This window comes from Danio rerio, chromosome 10, assembly GCF_049306965.1.
Source record: "Danio rerio strain Tuebingen ecotype United States chromosome 10, GRCz12tu, whole genome shotgun sequence".
Classification (NCBI taxonomy): Eukaryota; Metazoa; Chordata; class Actinopteri; order Cypriniformes; family Danionidae; genus Danio; species Danio rerio.
The window spans coordinates 35,503,158-35,530,774 of record NC_133185.1 but is presented as its reverse complement, the minus strand read 5'-3'; the positions used below and the strand labels follow the sequence as shown (position 1 = coordinate 35,530,774).

The 27,617-nt window shown below is 38.9% G+C and overlaps 1 protein-coding gene across 15 annotated transcripts in view; it reads right to left on the bottom strand.

Annotated features, from left to right (window-relative positions):
* The window catches only part of ntm (neurotrimin), a 631,630-nt gene that overhangs the window by 13,156 nt on the left and 590,857 nt on the right, over positions 1–27,617 (bottom strand). For 7 of the 15 annotated variants that reach the window (XM_073914152.1, XM_068223825.2, NM_001040293.2 and 4 more), the window contains 3 exon segments: positions 11,552–11,683; positions 9,841–9,961; positions 6,026–6,177 (listed from right to left, as the gene is read on the bottom strand). In XM_073914152.1, the coding sequence (XP_073770253.1) occupies positions 6,026–6,177; positions 9,841–9,961; positions 11,552–11,683 (405 nt within the window). 15 annotated transcript variants of the gene reach the window in all.

Below are 27,617 nucleotides of genomic sequence, written 5' to 3'. Positions count from 1 at the left end.
ATTTTAACGCTGTTTAAAAATTGTCCTTGTCCACACTGGGCATGCACATAATATGTTGGCATCCATACTTGCTGCCCACTGGTAGTGTTTTTTAATGTAATACAGCGTTTTAGAATGAAAATGCTTTGTCCTTATAGGCTATTTTTTACTGTGTTTAAGAAAAGAAAAAAAAAATATTCTTGCTATACAGCCCGATACATGACCATTCACACTTACTGGACATGAGCAAAGACTGTACAGAATATCTGTAAATTAACAGTTTTCTGTATTTTGTGATCCATGCTTTTTCTTCTTCAGTAATTTTTGAAACTTTGAAATTCCATTATCAGACCTTTTATCTTTCCTCCAACAACTTTCGGTTGAAAAAAGTGACTTTTATTGACATTTTTAATAGTTTGAAGTGATATATTGTGTGGCTTGGTTTACAAAATTATACTACAAAAACCTAGTAATAAGCTGCCTGTACTTTTTGTGTTATGTTACAGAGCTTATTCTCAATATACAATACATCGTTTCAAGCTACTTAAATGCCAATAAAAGTCACTTTGTTGAACTGCAGAGTTGAATTTTCAACATCAAAAGTTGACAGAGTAAAGATAAAGGTCCAGTAATGAAATTCACGCAAAAAAATGTGATAAAATATGGAACCTGTTCATTAATGTATATTTTTACAGTATATTATTAGTATCACCCATACTCGTCATCCACCCTTAACTTTTTCATTTTAAACCAGCATTTTTGTCCATATTGCCATTCATAGTGTTTACGAAAAGCAATCTCTGTGCACACTATACATTGTAAAATGTATAATATTATTAATGACAAAAAAAGAAAGAAAATAAAGACTATTCATGGTCATTTGGCATGCACATATTATCATCATATTAAATTGGGGTCTTCAGCATTTTCAAACACTTTATTTTAACAGGTTGAAGATGCTGTAGTAGTGTGGACACTACATAGGTAGCCTTAACAAAACCTATTTGTTTTTAATGAAAATGCACTAGTGTAAATTCCACCTAAAATTTGGATGATAGTGAACAAAAAAGGCAAGCCTTCAGGTTTCAAAAAGGATTGAAAAGTACAATAAAGAAGTCTGTGTAACTCCTGCATTATATTTTTAAATGTTCAGAAGGCACCCAATTGCCAATACTTTACTCAAATTATTACATAAAATAACATTTACTTGTATTTACTGTTGATTTATTATCATAGTTATTAAAAAACGAGAGCATATATTTAAATAACAAATGAGACAGTAACAAATCAGATTACATGTTTATATTTACTTAACACATGACCAGCTTTACAATACTTATTATGTACTTATAAGTGACCTTATTATGTACATGTATTATCTTATTATTTGCTCATTAATTACCTTATCTAGTCAAATTGGGCATTTTAAATGGCATATTTAAAAAGTCTGCTCCAAAACCTTACATGAACTGTGCTACAAGAATATGTTACACTCAAATATCATTTAGCATATTGTAGTAATTGACTCTCTCATAGAAATTGAAGCTTAATAGTCCCAATAATAGTTAGAAAATTCATATTTTGTGCACATGCATTTATTCAGAGTTGTGTATATTTGCTTAATAATGTATTGTTAAAAAAGACAGATCTAAATCATAAATAAACAGATGACTATACTGAAAATAAATCAAATGTGCAACTATACAATAGATAACTGTGAAAGCATCTGAACTGAGAATACCCCAAATGAGCCACTACAACTGGATAATTGTAAAAAAACTAAACAAAACAAAAACAAAAAAAAACTATTTGGCTTATTTACATAGAGGGCGGGACTTAATACTCATAATTATAGTTTTAAAAATGCTACTTTTTTGCACACACAAATAAATTCAGAAGCCTTTACATTTGTGTCATTATCCATCTTAAAAAAAGACCACTCTAAATCATAAATGAAAAGCTACAACACTACAAATAAATAACAGTGTAAAAACTTGGAAGTTATTAGTCATTAAGTCACATGCGCCGCGCATCCTTTTTGAAGTCTGAAAGCTCTAGTCCCCGTTTACTGTAATTGCACAGACTGAAGAACAGTATTTAAAATGCTTCCCTTTCCCCCAGAAGAATGAAGAGTGCAAGCAAATGATGACAATTTTCCTTCAAGTACATTTCTCATCAGCTGAGCAACAACGAAGCACTTTTACGATTCTACAAACATCAAAAGACCTCATATGACTCAAACGTGTACTTACAAACAGCAGATGAACAGCATGAATTGACATAATGAAGCCATGCCATGGTGGAGGATGGTTAGAGAGGAAAACGAGGGGCAAAGGAGAAAGAGAAAGATGGTTTAGGGCTCCAGAAAACAGAGCCATTCATCAAGCCACAGTGACTGAAGGCAGAATGAGGCACGTCAGTGACCCACGCACCAATTGAGAACGTCACTCAATCTGCTGAATATATTATTGACGTTACAAAATGGGATTTTAAGCTAATAACTTTCTTAATAGAATAGCTAGTGGCCAATTTACTATCTGACAATCATGTTCTGTCAGACGAGGCGCAACAATTATGTTACCCCCTGTTCAATTTAGGGAATTTTGTCCCGATAAACTGGACGGCTTGGCCTCGTCATGTTGCGGTTGATGTGAAAATCAGGATGTTTGTGTGTTAAACGCGTTGGGACATGTTTTATGAGATTATGAAATGAGCAGCATGCCAGATATTTCATGCACACTACTAACCTTGCAATAGTGTTGAACTAGTGGGCTCAATTATTTCTACATTGACAAAAACAAACACAAAAAAATCATGAAGGAGAATCCTGAGATGGAAATCTCAAAGATTAATAGTTGCACCAGACTGAAAACTATATCAATTTGAAATCCAAAGTGTTTACAGCAACAGTTATCAGCTCTGGTGAAGAAAAGTTAATGCAAATAATGAATCAAAAACAATTCCAATAGTTCCAAACAACCATTTCTAGTAAATGTGAAAAGGCTCAGGGTAAGAAATTTTGGCATAAAAGGACTGAATTTAGGGGCAATTTTTTCATTCGCCACCATATAAGCAATGCTTACAGTTAACTCTTTTAACTGCCCCACCAAGAAAAAAAAATCGATTGCATTTATTAACTCCTTATGTTGCTAGTTAACACACTCAATTAATTTTTTCAACACATCCCATAATTTTTAAAATATCAGCATCTACCAAATGTTTGATATGTCAGTTTATAGTAAAAGTACCAGAATTAATATACTATAATATATATATATATATATATATATATATATATATATATATATATATATATATATATATATATATATATATATATATATATATATATATATATATATATATAAATAAACATTTGTGAATACTAAACTGTTTTGAAGTATGCCATAAAATATTTCAGATTCTCATTCAACATGTTTTCTTGATTTTGGCTTCATTCTTAAAAATAAAAAAAAGGTGTAGTGTAGAAGTGCAACAGGATTATGATTGATTGATTGTCTTGTAAACCAGCAATGCTGAGTTTGTAAATCATTATTTAAAACTGTCATTCTTTAAATGAATTTAACATTCATTATTTAAAATTCAAAACACGGTCAAACATTTGGTAGAACAGGCAGTTACACTGTAAAGAAAAGTCTTACATTTCTTTGTTGAATCAAATAAAATGTTCTAGTCATTTCAATTTACATTAGTCAAACTGACTAAAAATATTAAGTTTTACCTTTTAGAACTAAAACATTGATTTCGTTTACATGGACACCAATAATCCCATTTTAATATGATTAAAACAATCCTTTAATTAAGAGTCTACCATGTAAACAGTGTTTTTTTAGATAATTTAATCTGATTAAGGGCATAATTAAACTAAACATAAATCAAATTAAGACATGTGGAGTATGTCGTTTTTTGTGGCGTTACTGAAGTACACACACATAAACACCTTAATCAAACTATTACCATCTTGTAGGACTTTTCGTTGCGTTGTGCAACAAGATAGTCTATACATACATGTCTGTTTGTTGCTATTCTCATCACCAATCGAGTCAGTAAAGGACCACAGACACATACACCGCAAAATGTGGAGTTTTTTTCTCGTATTCAGCATGATATGAAATTCCATTAAAACAATACACTTCCAGTAGTTCTTATCCACATCCAGTATCTCGTTTGTTACGGGGCATGCATAGAATGTTCCTGAAGGAAAGTGAAAGTGCCAAATTGCAGTTAAAGTCAACAAATTAAGAATGAAACACTGTGGATAGTGTGGTGACGGAATGACATTAATCGTATTATGCGCTATAACATGTAAAAGGGATCATGAAAGAAATATTCAAAAATCAACTCATGTAAACACCTTAATCATATTAGTGTCTTATTCAGATTAAGGCAAATAATTTGATTACTGATGTCCATGTAAACATTGTAGCCAGTGTTGTTGAAACCTGATTAATTTATTAAATAAGTTAAAGTAACATAAAAACATTTGTCATTATGACTTTTTGTCATATTATTTATTTTTCTTGTCTTTTACTTCAAACAGTTAGATTTATCCAATAACTTCAAAGAAGATTTCATCATCAAATGTTATCAACAAAATGTTTAATGTCGAGCGGTTGATTCCGCTGTGGTGACTCCTGATAAAGAAGAGAAAACCCAAAGGAAAGAGAGTTAATGAGTGTTTAATTCTGATCAATAAATAAATTAATACATAAATAATTAAGTTAAGGACTTAATTAGGCTCCAAATTAGAGTCAGGAATTACTTTTTAAAATCTGTCACCTTGAATTGAACTCCAGAGAAATAACAATGGGAGAAATCACAATAAGTAAATATATCTAGTCCTTAAATCATACTTAAATCAATTAGGCAAAGCTAAAAACGTTTTACCAATAAAATTTTTTTTTTTTTTTTTTTTGGTGAACCCAAAAGAAGATATTTCGAAAAATATTGGAAACCAGTAGTCATTAAAAAATATTATGGATGATTACCGGTTCCTAACATTTTTACAAATGTTTTCTATTGTCTAATTGTATTTCATAAGAAATGAACTCAAGCTTGGAATAAGTGTATGGTAAATAAATGATGGCAGAATTTTCAATTTCGGGCAGACTATTTCTTTAAGAGGCCCAAAATCAAGGTTAAATAATAATAATAATAATAAAGACTAAAAGAATTTTCATTGGCATGAGTTTTTAGAATCGCATCATTGTCTTTTTATGTCAGTTAATTAAACGTTATATAAAAAAAAAAATCCTTGAATGCCTTTCAAAGGTGGCATACACAAAAACTTGCATAGCCTTGTGTAAATAATCTACCAAACAGCATATACACATAATAATAGAGGTATGGTTGTATACACGGCAAAAAAAAAAAAAAAAACTGTCATTTCATTGGTCAATGCATCAACAAAAGTTGGTTATAATGCTTAATACACAAAGTTAAATAATTAGCAGAAAATTGATGCAATGTGCACATATCTAAACATAATGCAGCACATTTATTGACCACAACTACAATACATTTAATGCTCAGAATCTAGAATTTTCAGCAGGCACCTTGATGTAAAAACAATGTTATAAAACACATCAAAAAACATTTAAAACAATGTAAATTAAGTTGTGAATTAACATCAAATAGATCTCAAAATGATATCAAACTGACATATAACATTGACAGCAAAAAATGATAACAGGACTGTCGTGTAATTGATTTTTGACGTCAATTTTGGATGTCAAATTAATGTTATTTTGACATCAATGGTAGTTTACATGCAAATCAAAAGTTTAATATGAAATTAAACATTTTAATGTATAATACTTTTGTGTCATTATTTGGGTAGTCAAAAGTATATCAATGTGTGGATGTCAAATTGACATCAAGGTTTTGACATCAAATCGATACACTTTTTAACATTTTTTATGTCGTTTTGATGTCGCTGGATTTGTGCAGCATTTTTGTCCCTTTTGGTGGCATTTCTACTTCAAGACCCTGTTAACTTCCGACCATACTTCAAATTGAAACATACCGTATAGCACGAAGCTGGTGTTGGCGCTCCCGAGTTTATTGATGGCGACGCAGGTGTAATTTCCGTAGTCTGCCTCGGACACGTTAAAGAAAGTCAGCCTTGAAAGTGCTCCGGCAGCCTCGATCTCAATGCCATCTAAGCCATTGAAGATCCTGCGAAACAGTCAGCAAATGGAGAGACTTGAATCAACCCAGCCTTGTTTACGCCACATCAGAGCCTCCTTTGAAGCTAGAGGTTACATTTGTGACTGCAGCAACGTTTTCGGACGCAGATTGCGGCGGGCCGGGATACATTAAAAGCAGCAAAACGGCAGGATTGAATTGCTGGCAGAGGGAAGCGCACACATGCACGTTTAATTATGATATAACATTGTGAGAACTTCACTTGACATCAAAGACAGTTTGAGAGAGACACATTTCAACCAAAGGCACTCCAAAGTCAAGTATTTTGCTACTGAAAACTGAACGTTTGACAGAACATCTCGTCTGACATTTACAACACACACCTTGCTGTATCACTGCTAATGTTATATCTCCAACAGATCTAGTGTAAATACTAAGGGTGATAAGATGTATCGGCTACATATCACAATCGACAATTTAATGCCAAATCAAAATGTGCAATGTTGAATTTGATAGCTTATTAATTAGGACAGGGGTCTCAAACTGCTGGCCCGTGGGCCATTTACAGCCCGCCCTCCTCCTACCTCCAGCCTGCAACAGACGTCAAAAATATAACAAGATTCGGCCTGTTAAATCATATATTTTTGAACCACTATCATTGATGTGCAGTAGCGAGTAGTCACTTGTGGTTTTGACCTGTCAACTAGTTGACATTTAAAGTACTACATTCAGATTAGTTTTACTTTCATTTTCTCTCAGTGTACAGTTGAGAGTAACACACATGCGTTTTAATTCTGTGGCTGTTTTGATCATTAAAATATATGTCCGTAAGTGATCTTTTTTTACTAAATCTCTGTTTCTGTAAATACTCAAGGGTCATTTAACTTTTATTAGATTTATACTGCTTGTATTTTGTTGTGCAAACACTTCTTCATGGCTTACACATTAAGCGTGTGGTGTAACATATATGATTATTTGGCTAATATTCAATTCAAATGGTCTCATTTAATATAATTTTTTTATAAATTTATAACTTTATAAAGTAAACATGAACTTACTTTTCCCCTCTTTGTTGTAGTTTTACAAATAAAGAAAGATACAATATTGAGAAGAACAATTGCCAGTGAAGTCACTAAAGTTACCGAAACTGCTTTCGGCTGCTTTTACGCTATTGGGACAATACAATTGGTTGGGACAGAATAATCGTTATTATGCCTTTTATTTGTAGTATTTTCATAACAATTTAAACTCCTTCAATATGTACAAAAAGAAGCAAAAAGCCAGAGATTTGACTGCATATACTCTGTTAAAGAATGACTGAAGCCTGGTTTATACTCAATGCGTCCGCTAGTTCGCTTGAGTGCGCACCGTGAATGTGACATCATCGCAGAGTTTGCAGATGTTCGTTTTGGGTGTGTGCGACATGATTTTGGCCTGTGGTGCGCTGTTTTTTTTTTTTTTTTTTGAGACTCGAGAAACAGTCTGAAGACATTTTGTCTGAAAAAGTACGACTGTACAGACATCTTTATGATCTGTGATCATAGAGATAACCTAATGATCAATCAATCTTGGCTAGAAATTGCAACAGCCGTGGGAAAGGAGAAGTTTTTGTTAAAAAGTAAAAAAAAAAACATGAAGGAATACATTTGTTAAAACCAAAAGAGGTCTTGGCAAAGGTGAAAGTATAAATAAATTAGTGGAACTCCCCCCAGTGACTGGCCTCTTTTTTTAAGCCACCAACATAACAGATAATCTAAGTGCCATAAGATATACTGTTACTAACCAACATACTTGGGCTGTGCTTCAACAGAATTCCTTCATAGAAAGAACAGCCAAAAAGGAGAAATCTATGGATTTGTCCTGAATGGTAACAGCACTGACAGCATTGATGAGTGCGTTTTTAAGTTTTGATACAGTTTCTCTTCCAATTTCCATGTTAAGCACAATTAAAGTATAAATATGAATGAATAAAAAATAACAAATAGATTTTTCCTACCAGCAATTATTAATCTAGATAATAAAACAAAACAATAAAAAAAATCAAACTTAATATAAAAGCAGATACTCAACAGCTATAACACCATCACTAATGTCCAAATTGCTGAGAAATATCCAAAATAGTGATGTAAAATAGCTGAATTGGAGCTCTGACAGGGACATGAGAGTTTTAAATGACAGTAGCCCTTTTCACACATATCGACCTTTCCAGAAACTTACCGGCCTATGAAAAATACAGGTCTGTAAGTGTGAACAGGCCCTTTTTGAAAATACTGGTAAATTCGTTCTGGCAATTTCCGGTATGAGCAGTTGTAACATTACTGGTAATTTGGCGGAATGCTGCTCTGTGTGAACGCAGAAGTAAAATTGAGCGTGTTCATGCTTGGAACATGCTGACGTGAGACGTCTACTCCAGCCAATCAGGATATTCAGATGCATTCACATCCATGCAGTTTATGAAAATAAAAGCCTTTGGATACTTTTAAAGAAACATTTAGCTGCTAGATGTTAATCAGATTACATTTCTATGTTCCGTCTTAATGCCAAGTGTGTAAAATGCTTGTGATAAACTGCTGTTTCTTTACCTTCAAGCTCTGTTTCAGTTGCTTGATGCGTCTGTGTGCAAGCAGCCGGTGAGAGCCAGAACACTTATTATGTACATCTTGACATACGAAAGTGTTTCTCCCTATGTTTCCACAGGAATTGTAATGTGGTCAAATGTGTAAACATTTAGCTGCAGTTTTGGAAAAATTCCGGAACATCCTTGCCCGTGTGAACAGCATTTAAAAAATAAAAAATAAAATCCGGTAAAGTTATTCCAGATATTTACCGGTATCGCTGTGTGAAAGGGACTTGTGAGTGTGAGTGAGTGGCCACAATTATCAGTTTGTGATTATATCTCTCTTTTGTTCTTTTGATATGTGATCCAAATAGTCATCACATGAAACAGATAATATAGAAATGTTTAATTTAATTATTATTTAAAATATTTATAACACAAAAATATATAATTCAATACTGCATTATGCTGCAATTCTATGGAGATCCCAGTGTAGCTAGCTGTCATTAAGGCGAAGCCAATTTGTATCTTTTTGCCCACCAAACTCCGCACAGGTTACATGACTTAAAACTCTCAATAGTAACAGAACACAACACATCATAACCATAATAATCCCAATCTCAAGTGGGAGGCTGTCTTTTTGTCAATTTTGATCAAATAACTACTGTTGCTGCTACTATACACAAACTTGAATTGTTGTGACTGAAAGAGAAATCACAGTACATTAGAAATTAAGTAAACTCTAAAGGAATAGTTCACCAAAAAATTAAAATATCCTCACCATTTACTCATACTCAAGAGATTCTAATCTTACACAAATTGCTTCTGAACACAAAACAAGATATTATAAAGATTGAAGGGAAAAAAATCAGCCATTGACATCCATAGTAGGAAGAAATAATCATATGAAAGTCAAAGGTTGTTTTTTTCTCAACATTCTTCGATATATATTCATTGTGCTCAACAAAAGAAAGAAACTCAATCAGATTTTAAACAAGTATAAGTAAATGAAGACAGGATTGCTATTTTTAAGTGAACTAAGATTCCTGACTTTATTTGAAATATCCCTTTAAGATTCATGTTACTGTAAGCGTCTATAATTTCATCAAGTCTTATAAAAGGACCTGATGAAGTACCTTCTGTCATCTCTGTACCACTCAAAATCTGCCTCGGGTACAGCATCTGCCTCACACTGCAGGACACCTCTCTGACCCAGAGTCACGCCAACATCCCTGCCATCTGAAACACTGGGAGCATCTGAAAAACAGTACAAAAACAGAGCTTCAGTCGGTCAACTTGATGTAAACCTACTAGAGTAATGCTTACTGACTATCATAGGGCAACAGCTTAAATACTGTACAAAATCAAGAAAAAACGGCATGTATACAGTGATAAGTTTACTTGTGATTAAGGTTTTATTTTGCATTTCATTATATATATTAATAACATATAACACTCAAATATATCAACGAATATGTAATTCAGACCTCTTCAACCAGTAGTGATAATCATTTTATTTCATTAAAAATATTAATTAAATGAAGATAAATTAATTTAATAATAACATTGATTTAATTTAATAACTAAAAGTATAATGTTTATAGACTGTCATTTTTACACAAAAATGGGTTTTAAAAGTCTTAAAAGTCTTTAAAAGTCAATTATTTTATTCAGTATAAAAAAGAAATATGTTTTGTTTATTATGTAAATGAACATGTAAAAATACAATAAACACAATCAATCATAATTCTCATATTACTACAATGCTTCGGATGTTTTACCATTCCATTGCACATGTTTTCACCCCTTTAAATGTGTTTTAAATATATCCAAAATTAGTCTTTATGTGTCGAGGACGAAAGTTAAGTGGGTTAGGAGTCAAGGAAAAAAGTAAAAGTGAAGAGCGGACGGGGGAGGAGGAGGGGGATCGGTAAAATGAGGTGCCTGATCAGATTTCAGAGGTTCCGAATCAGGCTTGTTCCTTCATAAATTAAGCCCTGAGTATAACTTTAAATACATGGGTGTGGTTTAATATTCTTTTGACCACTGTGTTTTTTTTTTTTTTTATTCTGCATTTTAAGATAATTAATCGCACATTAAATTTTCATTTTGTATTTATTTTTTAAATAAAATCCTAAAATGTCTGTTTATTCACATTCAAATATATAAACCATAATAAATCCAAAATGAAAGGTAGAAAGAAAGGTAGAAAGATATTTACAATGCTTCGTAAAAATCGTAATCATCAGTAGAAAGAAAGTATAAAACATAAATAAATGTTGACTATCACAACTTTTTATTATTATTGCAAATAACAATTATTTGAAAAAAAAATTAAACATTATCCAAGGAATAACCTCACAAAAAGAGGAGAAAAAGAACAGGAAATAAACAACAAATAAGAATAAAGGGATCAGAACAAAAAACTACAAATTGCAAAACCAATTTTTTTCATAAACCTCACAAAATTATTTTAAAGTTATTACAAAACATTTATACATTATGTAACTACTTACAAAAAAAATACAAAGGAGATTAGAAAAAGATCAGGAAAAAAAAAAAAGAACTAATTACAATAACCAAATAGTTTTCATAAACTTCACAAGAAAGAAAGAAAGAAAGAAAGAAAGAAAGAAAGAAAAAAAGAAAGAAAGAAAGAAAGAAAGAAAGAAAAAAAGAAAGAAAGAAAGAAAGAAAGAAAGAAAGAAAGAAAGAAAGAAAGAAAGAAAGAAAGAAAGAAAGAAAGAAAGAAAGGAAGGCCAGATTTCCAGCATGGTGTTGTGCATCTGTGTGATATGTTGCATATGTATGTGAGCATATGTTGATCTAAATTCATGAGGCACTTACAGTTGACTGTGAGCTCGACCGTCTGTGTGTCCACAGCTATGTCATTGGCTGCGGTGCATTCATACACTCCTGCCCGATAGCGGCTGATGAAGGGAATATCCAGGACCTCGCTGTCTGAGCTCAGGCTGTCATCTACATGAGAAAAATAAATAAATAATGACTGTTTTGATCCATATTAAAATCTGGATATACCTATGCATTGTCAAATAATAACAATTCAGTACATGAAAATAGCCATACCGTGAGCCACACCATTGTTTGCATGTACTTTGTCATGCTCTACATCATTTAGACCTGAAGTTTATATTAAACTTACTCTGTATGTGGGACTCTTATTTTGAAAATGGGAAACACAGCAAAGTCAAAGCCAGCTGCACCAGTTTGTGTTTTACATATTACTAAAGATGATTAGAAAGCAAAATGCAGGATATACAGATGAAAAATTTACTCGGCACCAACTGACGGTAAGTTCATTTGTGTCTTTTGTTAATTTATTGTGTTTATTGTGAGAAACACCTTTTAGAAAATTTTATTGTAGATTTTTTTGGGCTCAAGTGCCATTTGTTTACACAGAGAAGGCAAGGTTTATGACCTGTCCTGCAAAGAGCCCGCAGCTCCACTTTTTAGAATGCATGTGTATTAATGTTGGTAAAGGATAGGTAATAACCAAAACCAAACGTAGTATTCAACATAGGTATATAATGAATAGAAAGAAATAAACAAAGTTTAATCCCCTAAACACAACCATTGAACAGCAAAAAGAACTGAAATAAAAAGAACTTAAATACACAAAGACAAATGGGAAGTACGTGACAAATAGCAGAGACAGTAATCATAACTAATAAGCCAGTAAGTTTAAACTAAAGCGACAGGGAGTGACACATGAATACACTAAACTGAAATAAACATAAACAAAACTGGGACAAATTCAAATGCAGCATGGGCAGTTTGGTAGCATCTGATTTGAATTCAGCCTCAAACAAAATACCTATACGACATGGGCCACAGACACAAACTAAGAACCTAATAGTTTTAATTTTGAAAGCTTGACAATGATGTGTAGACTGTCGAGTATGTTTTATGTTTAGACTATTGTTTGAAATGTGCAACATTCCATAGGTGATTTAAAACCCTTGTTGAAGACAAAAACACCAAACAACTATAATTGCTTGTTGAGGGTGTTGAACCCGGAAGTGCGAATCACATCAAGATGCATGTGTCTCATTATCACTGAAAGGCTGAAATATTCCTGATTTTCGAGTATTGTCACATCCATACTTCCTACGGTAAAATCATCCACACTGTAGAGAATGTTCATGCCCCTTCTTGCAAATTCAAACTTCAACTCCCCTTAAAAAAAGCACCCGCTCTGATGTATTTATAGTCATTCGTGTCCTATTGTGGTAGAAGGCGTCACTAGAGATATGAAATTCGATTTAAATATGAGTCTCTTTCTCTATGCAGGCACTTTGAAGTGTTAGTATACACACTGGAGTCAAGCGCTAAAACATACGCCGCCTTTTCATGTTCACGAAAATCCAGACTGGGAGAAGGAAAAAAAAAAGTGTTAGTGGAAAAAGAGATCCTTGTGATGCAGTTCTCAACGTCAAACGGTAATACGTGGATGACTTAAATAAATAAATATAGTCCCAGATGTAGTTTCTGACAGCAAAATAACACAGCGCATTCACTTAAGTGTGTTCTGAAAGACAATGTCTTACACCGGGGAGAAGCTGTTAACGAGAAAGAAAGAGGCACTTCCTTTAACCTGATGAGGAGTGTCAACAGAGAGACGCTCTGGAGAAAGAAGCTCATTACCGTTCAGCACAATATATACACATCTCATGCACTAAGACTGCTCAGGAAGGCTGTTGTATAATCTACTGGTTTATTGTCAAGTTCTAATTCATAGACTTGACTGTATATGTATATCGAATGAACCAATTAAAATGATGTAAGAGCTTTTTTGGCACACTTCACACCTGGGATTTACTGTGATATTCTGTGATTCATAACACGCAAATAAACCGCAACTAACACTTTGAGAGTAAAAAATTAAATAAAAAATAAATATTGATAAAAACATACAGGCCAAACAAAATTAATATGTGTGGCTCCTGACTATATATTGAGGTCTTGTCAAACAGAATTTTTAATGTGGTGTTTATTTACTTATCAGGTTATCTAAATTCAGGTAGGGCTGGTCGATAAAAAAATTAATAAAAATATGATAACATTTTTTTTATAAGAATGATAGAAGTTATTTAATAATAATAATAATAATAACAATAATAATAATAATAATAATAATAATAATAATAATAATAATAATAGTACATGTCAAATCTCTTTTTTCTTTCCAGTTGGACCGGAGTCATATTCAAAACCGGCTCATTGTGAAAATTTGCCCTGGTGTACATTTTGAGAACCTAGAAATACGTGCTTGCGGGTACATATGGCTGCATTTTATGAATAAAACAAACTATATGGGGTGGTACCACTGACTGCTTACCTCCATATGGCCAGCTTTTCCAGCTTGACTGGTTTGCTGGATAGCTCATCATGTATGACACTAAACTTCAGAGGCAGAGCGGAACCAAGGTTAGAGTTAAACAAAATACAGTTTTACAAACCAGGTAAAACAAAACCTAAAAACATCACATGAGGTCGAGGCAGAAGCACTCATCCGCGGTGGCTTTTCTCTGGTCTAGTTTGTTTTTAAGAACACTATCGGTTGGAATTAGGAAAGGGGGTGTGCGGGTCAGTTGATATCAAGCGGATGCGCACAAGAAAGACGTCAATATTCGCAGTAATGCATTTATGAGAAATGGCACATATGAGAAAACATGGCCAGTGGTGGATTTGAGAAAACTAAAACTGCAAGAGAACGTAGTTCAGGGTACATATTTGTTGGTTCTCAAAAATGTAGTTCTGGTAACATATTTTCGATAAGACTTGGTCATTTTACATGGCATAACATGACTAGCACGTTTACAAATTTAACAGCTACAAATCAAAAATCAACAGCTACATTTTGTACATTTTCAGAGTAAAATATATATACAAAGGTAAAACAAAAATTAATACATGTCGTTCAGTATGATGCAATAAGAAGATAAACTTTTAAATTGTTAACTTACTCAACATCATGTCGCCTATATGATAACAGTAACTGTACTTCTGAGTGAAAGTTGTAGACAGTTACAACATTTACATTAGATACATTGCAAATTTAAACTACACTCTTGACAGAACATGACAAAGACAACAGTTTCTTAACTATAACTAGAAACATTTAAAACTTAATTAAATTTCTTTGGTCCTTCATGGTTAATGGATGATATATAAAATCATGAAATGTATGCTCATATTTTCATCGGCATGCTAAAACATCTGTATACAAAAATGCAATTAAATATTCTGACTTTATTTCCTCATAATAATCTCATAATCCTGCCACAAAACCATTGTGCGATTCGTGCTACTACAGTAAATCCCTGGCAATCGTTTTGGTATCTAGCGATTTGTGGTAAGTGTTGCCTACAAATTTATATAAACATGACTGGAAAATCTTTTTTTTGATATTTTATGCAACAAAACAAAAACAAAATACTCTAGCTTCTAGTTTGAGTAAAACATTTTTGGTTTTAATCTGTAAAATAACAGAAAAATGATCTAATAAAAAAAATTCAAAAAGCTGTCATTTAAAGCCTTTTTTGCATAAATTAACAAAATAGTGTCATCTTTCAGATTTGTAGATTGATTTTTAGGCAACACAATAATAATGTTAACTTTAGATTAAATAATGAAGCAAAAGTTGTTGGAAATGTGTTATTTTGACTGTCACTTTCTGGAAGAAAAAAAATACTCCAAATATAATTTTTATTAGAGATTTTGAAGTAAGGTTATTACCAGGCACACACTGAATCTGTGCACAAAGAAATCTGCAGATTTACGCCGATTTTTGGCCCATTGTTGTGTTTATTTATTTACTTGTAAATGTGTGTAAATTTATATACAGTCAGTTTTTAAATTAATGTTGACTAATACTATTTTCAATAATATTGACTAATATAAAAATGTTTATTTGATTTATTTACAGTACAGTAGTACATGCGTAAAGTAATATTTTCTATCATTTAGTAGATATATTATATGAGAGACTTGCTTTGTTTACCAAATAAGTGGATCTAATTGGATTTGCATTATAAACATCAAATAAAAGTTAAAAAGCTATTATTTTTTATTTATATATTAAGTTTTTGGTTACGATACTCCCAAAATAATTCTGTATAAATCCACAGATTTTTTTTTATTTTTACAAAATTTTCAGCAGAAAAAAACAAAAACTTTCACAGATTCTGTCTGGCTCTAGTTATTACTCCTTCATAGAACAAAACAAAGGTATTGGGCTTTTATCCAAACCCATACCTAATTAATTAAAAATAGATAACTTTGAAGGGGTCTCTTAATATCTTTAGATATCTCTATTAATATCTCTGTTAATATCCTTATCTTTGTAATGGTTGAATGTGTTCAAAAACCTCCTGAGGACTTAGCATGATTGTTATGAAAGCAATGAGAGAAATTTACCAGCACAAGCAATTCACACTTCACTGTGTTGAATGAAAACAGATCACAAACCAAATCATAATTGCCATCCACAGACTATTCATACGTCTGCTAACAAGGGTGTGTTGATTCAATAGTGCTCATCGCACTGGTCACTTCCATGTGGGTCATGCAATTCAAATACAAGTGCACACAAGAGATGCATTTGAACACACATTAACACCAGGCTGAAATGCTAATGCATCTCAGCTGACCACTTATGATCAGATCACTGAAAATGCATGTTAATACCTGGTGGAAACAGAGCCTTGGTAAAGTGAGCCATGTAGGGATGGTTTCTGCAAGGGCTGGACGATAGGATCTGCAGGTCATGATTTTGACAAGTACGATGCGATCCTGGATTAACATCTATGTTGATCCTGGAACATCATTTTTGTTGGAAAATGTAATCTGTACTAATCCCTACCCCTAAACCCAACCATGATTGTATATTATTCCCAAAATTTTAGTTAAATAATAGTTGGATAACACTCATGTAGAAATGCAACCTAATCGTAAACCTATATATCCCTGAATTCTGATTGGCTGAAGGGAATGTTCTTCCAGGATCAACATAGATGTTAATTCAGGAACATGTCCTACTTGGTGAAATCAAGTTAGGGATAAGATCTAAAATCATCGATTAATTGAACTCTTTACCTCAATTTTGTTTACTGAACATTTCTTTAAACATTTCACTTTAAACTGAAATCAAAACAGATTTGCTTGATATGAAGAAATCTTTTGATTTAAAAAAAAAAAGAGTCATATTTCAGTTCCCCTTCGGTTGGGGAACTTCAGTGCCATGAATGGGAGGATTCGTATCAGAAGCCGCTTATCTGGAGAGTATTGAACGGGCCAATGAATGAAATTAATTGGCAGCGTAAGCTTGCGCAGGTGTGCGACATCTGCAATCATCTCAGCATATAAGCACACCTGAAGCCAGCAGACGCCATCCTTTTCGCTTCAGATCCTTTCTGAGTGAGTCGATGAGGGTTCCTCTTGCTGATCAGCACTTCAGAGCGAACGAGTGTGTCTCCCGGTCCAGAGTGGGTCTTCGCGGTGGCAGACGGTCGAGCTGGGTTACTCCCTTGCCTGCGGTTCTTTGGGTCCGGTCCTCCAGAGCGGTGCGTATAGTTGCAACTTTCCTAAAAGAGCAACACAGTCGTGCAGCACGTCCTTTTCAGGATGGCGCTCCGACTGTGCGTTTCTGGATGCGGGGGTTTCCTGTCTCCGGATGATGGACACGATCACTGCATTGCATGTTTGGGGGTCCAGCATGTTAATGCGGTGCTCGCGGGCGGTTCATGTCGTCATTGCGATGCCATGACCGTTGCACAGCTAAGATCGCGGCTAACTTTCGCAAGAGAGCGAGCCACCCCAGTTGCCTCCTGTTCTAAAAAAGCAGCGGGCGCTCGGGCAGATCTGAGGGTTTCAGCGGGAGCTAATCCGCCGCCCACGGGCTCGCGGACCTCTCGCTCCTCACGGCGCTCCATCCAAGCTTCGGGTGGTGAGAGTGATCCGTCTAACCAGATGGTAGCTCTCACACTCGCTGACACCGGAGATCAGATGTCCTCCGCGGCATCGGAGGGTGGGCTTTCACTGTCCGACGAAGATCCGGACCCGCTCGCCCCCTCCGGGCAGGTGAGCGCTGTCAAATCGGATCCTGAAGCGGACATGTTAGCCGTGCTTTCCCGGGCTGCTTCGGCCGTGGGGTTGGAGATGGTTTATCCCCCAGCTCCGCGGCCGGACCGACTAGATGGGTGCTACGTAGAGGACCAGAAGGCGAAGCCTTCGAAGCCTCTCGTCCCCTTCTTCCCGGAAGTGCACAGTAGGCTCACGCAGTCCTGGAGGGCACCTTTCTCTGCCCGTGCTGCGAGTGCCTCCGCCCTCACCGCCCTTGACGGCGGAGCTGCCAGGGGGTATGAGGCGATCCCGTCAGTGGAGCGCGCTATCGCGGTCAATCTTTGTCCGCGCGGCGCCTCTACGTGGCGGGGTTTGCCCCGCCTCCCGTCCAAAGCCTGTAGGTTGTCTGCCTCCCTCGGAGCCAGAGCTTATAAGGCTGCGGGCCAGGCTGCTTCTGCTTTGCACGCGATGGCCACCTACCAGCGCTACCAAGCGCAGGCGCTGGCCGAGCTGCACGAGGGCGGGTCCAACCCAAGCTTATTACATGAGCTGCGCACCGCGACCGACTATGCTCTTCGGACTACTAAGTCCGCCGCGTGTGCGCTGGGGAGGACGATGTCCACACTTGTGGTTCAGGAACGCCACCTCTGGCTAAACCTGGCCGATATGCGCGACGTTGACAAAGTTCGCTTTCTTGACTCGCCCATATCCCAGGCTGGCCTGTTCGGCGACACCGTCGGTGAATTCACCCAGGAATTCAAGGCGGTGAAAGAGCAGTCGGATGCGATGGGCAATGTCATCTATCGGCGTGGCCGTAAGCCCGCTCCGCCTGCCGAGCCATCCACCTCCGCTGTTCCTCGCCGAGGGCGCCCGCCAACGAGTGCTGCCCCGCCCCCGCCTGCGCCTCCGGCCAAGCGGGCGCGGCGTTCACCTCGAAAGCAGGCAGCCCCTCCTGCCCAGGGCGCCGTTAAGTCCGGTAAACGGACCGCGAAGCGTCCCTGAGACAGGCCATCCGGAGAAGAGGAAACTTGCTCTTTCCCCGCTGGAGGGCGGGGCCCCGATAACAACGGTACTTTTCAGTGCCACCAAAACATCAGTAAAAGAGCACTTTTTCCCTTCCCCGGATGTGACTGCACGAGTTCTGCCAGTCCGGGACGCGCTGCCTTCCGGCTCGCAGACTCTACGTGCTTCGCCAGTGGCTCACGAGCGCTGGGGGGACGGTCTCCCTTCCCTCAGCCCTCCAGCCCCCTCTCCGGAGTCAGGGTGCGGAGCCAGAGCGAATCGCTCTCCTCCAGCTTTTCCGCGGGACCCTCGTGCTTCCCGGATCAGCACACCCACTCCGCGCTGCCCCACCGCTGGTACGTCAGCGATTGTAGCGATGACTCCATTAGCGAGGGCTCTGCCTGCCTGGTTAGCGCGGGCCAGCCCCTCGCGGTGGCTCATACGCACAATCAGACTCGGTTACGCGATTCAGTTCGCGAAGCGGCCCCCCAAGTTTACGGGCGTGTATTTCTCCAGGGTCAACCCCCTGTCCGCCCCTGTCTTGCGAGAGGAGATTGCTGCCCTCCTGGCGAAGGGTGCAATCGAGCCGGTTCCTCCAGCCGAGATGGAGAGTGGGTTTTACAGCCCATACTTCATCGTACCCAAAAAGAGCGGTGGGTCACGGCCAATCCTAGATCTGCGCGTTTTGAACCGCTGTCTGCACAAGCTGCCGTTCAGAATGCTCACGCAGAGGCGCATTCTCCAATGCGTTCGTCCTCGGGATTGGTTTGCAGCCATAGACCTGAAGGACGCGTATTTCCATGTCTCCATTCTTCCACGCCACCGCCAATTTCTGCGGTTTGCGTTCGAGGGTCGAGCGTGGCAGTACAAGGTCCTCCCCTTCGGGCTCTCTCTGTCTCCGCGGGTCTTCACCAAACTCGCGGAGGGTGCCCTAGCGCCCCTTCGGCTCGCGGGCATTCGCATACTCAGTTATCTCGACGACTGGCTGATTTTAGCCCACTCGCGGGAGCAATTGATTGTGCACAGGGACGAGGTGCTTCGGCATCTCCGCCTACTGGGGCTTCAGGTCAACCGAGAAAAGAGCAAACTCGCCCCCGTGCAGAGGATTTCTTTTCTCGGGATGGAGCTGGACTCGATCACCATGGTAGCGCACCTCTCCGAGGAACGCGCTCGCCTGTTGCTGAACTGTCTGAGGGAGCTCGACAGCAAACTAGTGGTCCCACTGAAGTTCTTTCAGAGGCTCCTGGGGCATATGGCATCCGTAGCCGCCGTCACGCCGCTCGGGTTGCTCCATATGAGACCACTTCAGCACTGGCTTCACGATCGGGTCCCCAGACGCGCATGGCACGCGGGCACACACCGGGTCTCGGTTACTGCGCTGTGTCGCCGCGCCCTCAGCCCTTGGAACGACCCCTCGTTCCTACAGGCCGGTGTGCCTCTAGGACAGGCGTCCAGCCATGTTGTTGTTTCAACAGACGCTTCCAACACGGGTTGGGGGGCCGTGTGTCGCGGGCATGCGGCTGCGGGCCTCTGGAAGGGTGCCCAGCTGCATTGGCATATCAATCGCCTAGAGCTGTTGGCAGTGTTCCTCGCTCTCCACCGCTTTTTACCGGTGCTGGAGCGGCAACACGTGCTGGTCAGGACGGACAGTACGGCGGCGGCGGCGTATATCAACCGCATGGGGGGTATGCGCTCTCGCCGCATGTCTCAGCTCGCCCGCCGTCTGCTCCTCTGGAGTCACCCGCGGCTGAAATCGCTGCGCGCCATTCACGTCCCAGGCACGCTCAATCGTGCAGCCGATGCGCTCTCACGACAGCTGTTACGCCCTGGAGAATGGAGACTCCACCCCGAGTCTGTTCAGCTGATATGGGCGCGATTCGGGGAGGCCCAGATCGATCTGTTTGCTTCCCCCGAGAACGCTCACTGCCAGTTGTTTTTTTCCCTGACCGAGGGCTCTCTCGGCACGGATGCACTGGCCCACAGCTGGCCTCGGGGCATGCGCAAGTATGCGTTTCCCCCAGTGAGCCTGCTCGCGCAGTTTCTGTGCAAGGTCAGGGAGGACGAGGAACAGGTTCTGCTAGTTGCGCCCCTTTGGCCCAACCGGACCTGGATATCAGAGCTCTCACTCCTCGCGACGGCCCTCCCCTGGCGGATCCCTTTGAGAGAGGACCTACTCTCTCAGGGACAGGGCACCATCTGGCACCCTCGCCCCGATCTTTGGAACCTCCACGTGTGGTCCCTAGACGCGAGGAAGACTTAGGTAACCTACCGACTGCGGTGGTTAATACCATCACTCAGGCTAGAGCCCCCTCCACGAGGCGCGCCTACGCCCTGAAGTGGAGTCTATTCACTGAATGGTGCGTCTCTCGCAGAGAAGACCCCCGAAATTGCCAGATTAGTGTTGTGCTCTCTTTCCTTCAAGAGAAGTTGGACAGCAGGCTGTCGCCCTCCACTCTCAAGGTTTACGTGGCCGCCATCTCCGCTTATCATAGCGCGGTAGCTGGCGGCACCGTGGGAAAGCATAACCTGGTCATCCAGTTCCTTAGGGGTGCTAGGCGAATTAATCCATCTCGCCCCCCTCTCATGCCCTCTTGGGATCTCGCCCTCGTTCTCACGAGTCTGCGATCCGATCCCTTTGAGCCACTCGAATCAGTATCTCTAAGATTTCTGTCCCTGAAGACAGCTCTGCTGGTTGCGTTGGCCTCCATCAAGAGGGTCGGGGACCTGGAGGCATTTTCGGTCAGTGACTCGTGCCTGGAATTCGGGCCGGATTACTCTCACGTTATCCTGAGACCCCGCCCCGGTTATGTGCCCAAGGTTCCTACCACCCCCTTTAGAGATCAGGTAGTGAACCTGCAAGCGCTGCCCCCGGAGGAGGCAGACCCAGCCCTTTCTTTACTTTGTCCAGTTCGCGCTCTGCGCATTTATGTGGACCGTACTCAGAATTTTAGATCATCGGAGCAGCTCTTTGTCTGTTATGGCGGTCGGCAGCAGGGAAGTGCCGTATCGAAACAAAGATTATCCCACTGGATTGTGGATGCCATTTCACTCGCTTATTCGACAGCCGTGTCCCCCGGGAGTACGTGCACACTCCACTCGGAGCGTTGCATCCTCTTGGGCGCGTGCACGCGGCGCCTCTCTAACAGACATCTGTAGAGCTGCGGGCTGGGCGACACCCAACACATTTGCAAGGTTTTACAATCTGCGAGTGGAGCCGGTTTCCTCAAGGGTATTAGGTAACCCTTTGGTGATTGAGGAGACAACTCGGTAGGGTGTTGAAACACGCTTGCTGCGCCATTCTCCCTAACACGGAGGTACGTGCGCCTTTTTTATCTGTCAGTAAAGTTCCCCGTCAGGTGAGCCCTGCAGATTCCTCCGTGGCCCCCAGCACTGACTCAGCGGAGGAGTCACTTGCTGGCCCACTACGTTGTAGGTCTGCCCGCTGGTCAGCCCGCGTTTTGGGTATAGGTGCCTGCTATGCGTGATCCCCACTAGGCGATCCCATAGGCTTATTCCGCCACGGTTAAGTCCCCCCCCTGGGCGGACCCGTGTCTTCCCTCTCCGCTAACCACTCTTTGCTATGCGTACTCCCCCTTTTTAGGGCTAGTCCATAGGTAAATTCTGCCATCTATCCCCCCCTTGGGTAACGGATGGCCTCCGCAGCGTCCTCCCTATCGGGATTGCACGCTTCCCAACGTACTGTCGTATTTCCTAGAATTATCTAGATGCTCACGACTTCCCAAAAAATATATCTAAATCCGTAAAACTTCTGTTGAAGTAGGATAAATTAGGGCCAGGGACACGTTGGAGGACCGCGCCCCCCATGATGTGGGTGCGTCACGCTTGCTTGACTATCTCCTCATCGGGGGTGTTGGTAAGGTGCAGTCATTATGGCGCTTTCCATATTCTCCCATTCATGGCACTGAAGTTCCCCAACCGAAGGGGAACGTTCGAGGTTACAGAAGTAACCCTTCGTTCCCCGAGGAGGGGAACGGAAGTGCCATATTCCGTCGCCATAATGACTGTCCCTTAGCTGTTTGAAAGTCTCTTCAGCTTAAAAGGATGGCGTCTGCTGGCTTCAGGTGTGCTTATATGCTGAGATGATTGCAGATGTCGCACACCTGCGCAAGCTTACGCTGCCAATTAATTTCATTCATTGGCCCGTTCAATACTCTCCAGATAAGCGGCTTCTGATACGAATCCTCCCATTCATGGCACTTCCGTTCCCCTCCTCGGGGAACGAAGGGTTACTTCTGTAACCTCGAACGTTTTAATGTACAAAAGCAAGTTTCCTTAAAAATAGAAACAATTTTCCATGTTAGGGCAACACTGTGGTGCAGTGGATAGCACAATCCCCTTACAGCAAGAAGGTTGCTGGTTTGAGCCCAGGCTGGGTCAGTTAGCATTCATGTGTGGAGTTTGCATGTTCTCCCCGTGTTCACATGGGTCTCATCTGGGTGCTTCCCACAGTCCAAAGACATGCACTATAGGTGAATTGAATAAGCTAAATTGGCTGTAGTGTATGTATGTGAATGCAGGAGTGTATGGGTGTTTCGCATAGTTGGGTTGCAGCTGGAAGGGCATCTGCCGTGTAAAACCTATGCTAGATAAGTTAGCGGTTCATTTCACCATGTCGACCCCTGATGTGTAAAGGCCTAAAAGAAAATGAATAAATGAATGAATGATTTTCCATGTTAAATTGGAAAATAAGCATATCTTGCATGCAAAATGACATTTTAAATGGTCATGTGAAAGTAGAAAACAACTTTTTTTTTTTATTTATATAATTATATTTAATACATTTATATTGCATATAAATGAATATAACTGAAAATTCTTAAATTTGAAATGTACAACATAATAACTCATGCTTTAAATGTGTATGTGTATAGGTTTGTCACATATCAGGACATAAATGTATATGATGAAATGGTTATGACCCATGATGGTGATGGTAAGTTGTGAGGACATTGCTGAATTTTTTCAAAAGGCATATAAATCATACAGATTCTTTCATTTTTCATAAAAACTCTGCACACAATTTGCATTAAGGGTTATGGCCTTGGGTAGGGTAAAAACTATATGGAACTTTCCAACAATTCACAAAAAACAAACCTGTATGCGTGAGTTTGTCTGTCAGTAATATATATATATATATATATATATATATATATATATATATATATATATATATATATATATATATATATATATATATATATATATATATATATTCATTTAGTAATTTTCTTTTTGGTTTAGTCATATTATTAATCAGGGGTTGCCACAGCCTAATAGACCACCAATTTATCCAGCATATGTTTTATATTCAGTGGATGCCCTTCCAGCTGCAACCCAGTACTGGGAAACATCCGCGCACACACACACACACACACACACACACACACACACACACACACACACACACACACACACACACACACACACATACATACACACACACACACACTATGGCCAATTTATTTTATTCAATTCACCTATAGCGCATGTCTTTGGATTTATTTATTTTTTTTCTGATGGAACTTGATGCAGGTGGTTCATTTCACTGTTGAGCCCTTAATAAATATTACTACTAATAATCTGTAAAGCTTCTGAATATGAATTAATTTCTAACTTACATCATTTAAACTAATTTGCTGAAGTAAAAAACGTGTTTCATGGGTACTGGCCTTAGGATTGCTGCTGTTCCCAATACCAAATAAACTAGCAACAAATAATATGATTTACATTCAGCTTGTCAATTATCTGATGTAAGACAGACTCGGGTTCTCTCTTTTTTTTTTTTTTTTTGCATATATGATAGAAAGCGTGAGTTTAAAATGTGACAGATTGCCATGCATATAACAACACACTCACTGTGCTGTCAGTGAAATTCTCAAGCATACAGTCTGTTCGCATGCAGTATGCTTTTAAAGGGGAAGAATCGACAGGAATATAAAAAAAACCCCCAAAAAAAACAACAATCAGAAGTATGAAAATAACAAAATAACTAACGTCTGGAATTTTCGTTGGTTATGTCATAAATTTCAGCTTCTTTTTAATTAATCACCAACCCGATAGTTTCTTCTATCTCATCCAAAATATCGATTTTGATTTTGGTTTCCCACTAAAAAGCGCATGATGCTGTTGGTGTTGTAAAGGACCGTGTAAGCAAACCATCAGCATTTGATCCCCAGTCCCGCTGAAAGGAAATGTGTTGCTTTGGCATCAGGTGCATTGTGGACTGTCTTCCATCAAAGGGAAGATTGACAAAATGGGAGCGTTTATTTCCATCAGGGGCTCGGGGTTTCACGGCTGCCATAGAGGATTGTATCAGCGCAAAGTACTTGAAGACTGACATCTCAGGCTTTTCCCTTCATCAATACAATCCTGAAGCACATTCATTATGCATTTTCTTATATAATGCAGCTGCTTTTGTATATTCATGACTCCCGGTGGCATTTTGAGTGTCAGTCAATAGTGCGCTCAGGGTTTGATTTGCGATATTATCACAAGTTGGAATCAAATGCCTCTTTGAGTTGAAATGGTACAATGATCGTCTTGGGTGTCATAAAACATAGAACAAGCGCCAAACAACTCTATTAATGGAGAAACCAAACTCTGAAAAAAAAAAAGTCAAACAGGCTGCCAGCCACTTTTACATTCTCAGACAGCATGCTCACTGGTGAATACTGTACACAGAATGATTAAAATAGGCAGTTTTAGCATGATTGGTTGAAACTTCAACCATGTACACCAGCCTGCTTACAAATTAATGATATTTTATTACAAGTTCCTTAGAAAGTTAACTTTCTTCTGAACTGAACATTGTGAAGCCTTACATACACACTGAAAAAAATATTTGAGCAATACTGTTCCAAACAATTTATATGGGCTGAATTTAAACAAACTAAATTTAAGAATGTTTAACTTAGAGTTTTTTCTCAATTGCATTGGCACATTTTTCAAAACAGTTTTAACATTCTCTAAACCAGAGGTCTCAAACTCAGGCCCCGTTTACACTAGTGCGTTTTAGTCAAAAACGATCCTCGTCCACAATAGCGTTTTACCTAGTGTTTTTGAACACATCTCCGAACAATACGCCACCAAAAACGTATATCACGTGACCATTCGCACACTCTGGGCATGTGCGTTCTAGTATAAACAGAATGCATGTGTCTCGCTCGGCATTTGGTTATTGTTAGTCAACAAACGCCGGTTGAACATTAAACGCAATGGCAAAGAAAGCAAGAGAGGTATTTTTGTGGACAGACAACGAGGTCGAGTTGTTCCTTAAACGCAACAAATGAATAACTGCACAATGGCGCCTAAAACAGACAATAGTGCAAACAAAGCTCCCATTTCTGTGCCCATGTTGTTTTTTACAGTACTGTCTTCCGGTAGCGTTAAAGCCATGTGTTATAGTCATGTGATAGGGGCTTGACGAAAAAAGGAAGGATATGCAATGACACAAAAGCCCCAATCAGGTATAGCGAATCTTAGCAGTCCGGCCTCCGTTTTCAGATGTCTCCGTTTTTGCTCATCCACACTGAGACGGAGCAGCAGCGTTTCAGAATGAAAACGGCCTCTCCAGAGTTTTCAAAATGCTCTGTTTTCGGCGCTCGAGAACTCCGGTATAGTGTGGACGGATGGCGTAACAGTAGCAAAACTTACGCGTTTTAAAACGAAAACGCATTAGTGTAAACGGGGCCTCAATTTAACCTGAGGGCCGCTGGAGGCCGAGTCTGGGTGACGCTGGGCCGCATCTGGTTTTCCACAAGAAATTAATTATATTATTAATTTCTAATTTTTTTTTTATCTTACTTTGTTTAAAAAAATAAAAATAAAGAGATTTGAGAAGATTGGAATCTTTTTACACAAAATAAGATAAACAGAATATTACAAACGAAAAATAAATAAGAAAATAATTAAATCTGTAATAATAATAATAATAATAATAATAATAATAATAGTAATAATAATAATAATAATAATAATAATAATAATAATAATAATTAGATTTACTGTTATCTGCTGTGCTGTTAAAAAAGCAACAATGTGTTGTTGTCATTGTTTTGACTACTTTTGCAACATATAGAAATATATGTAACATTCATTGTGTGAGGTAATGGAAATACAATGCAAGCACGATGCAAATAACCCACAGATAACAGTGAGACCCTATTATAGGTCCGGTTACCGGGGACTCCTATTGCAGATGGACAGGTGTCGATATGTGACTGCAGACGATTGCATTAGGCTGCATTGGGTTCCTTTTCTTTTATTATTGTATGCATCACTTTGATTTATTTAGTCAGATTGAGAGAGAGACCTCACATTAACTCTCTAAGTGCCATTTTAGTTCACCTCCAAGTGAAAAATAGTTATTATATCACTCACTCTGTCTAATCTTCAAGAAGAGCCTTAGGTTAGCTCCTCTGTCATGTTCTAGAGCTGACTTGACTTGCGTTGCTTCTGTATCATGCAATCAAGATTCAGGGATCTTGAGATCTCTTTTGATCAGCCTCATTATCAGATTTACTCATAGTATGAAAATGAGCTTGATTGCCTTTTTGCTTTTTTAAAAATACAGATATAATTTAGGTAGGCCACTATGCCATTATGTATCTTCACTGATCACTGGGCGTGAAACAATAACCACCAACCAATAAGAGTGATTGTAAACATAAGAAAGATGATGGTTAAAAAGATTGTTCAGGACGAATAGTTAAACGTGAATTTTGCTTTAACTTGTGCATAGTGATACCGTCATGCATGTGCCATCCATATTAAACTTGCGGGCCGCACTGACACTAAACTGCACGTT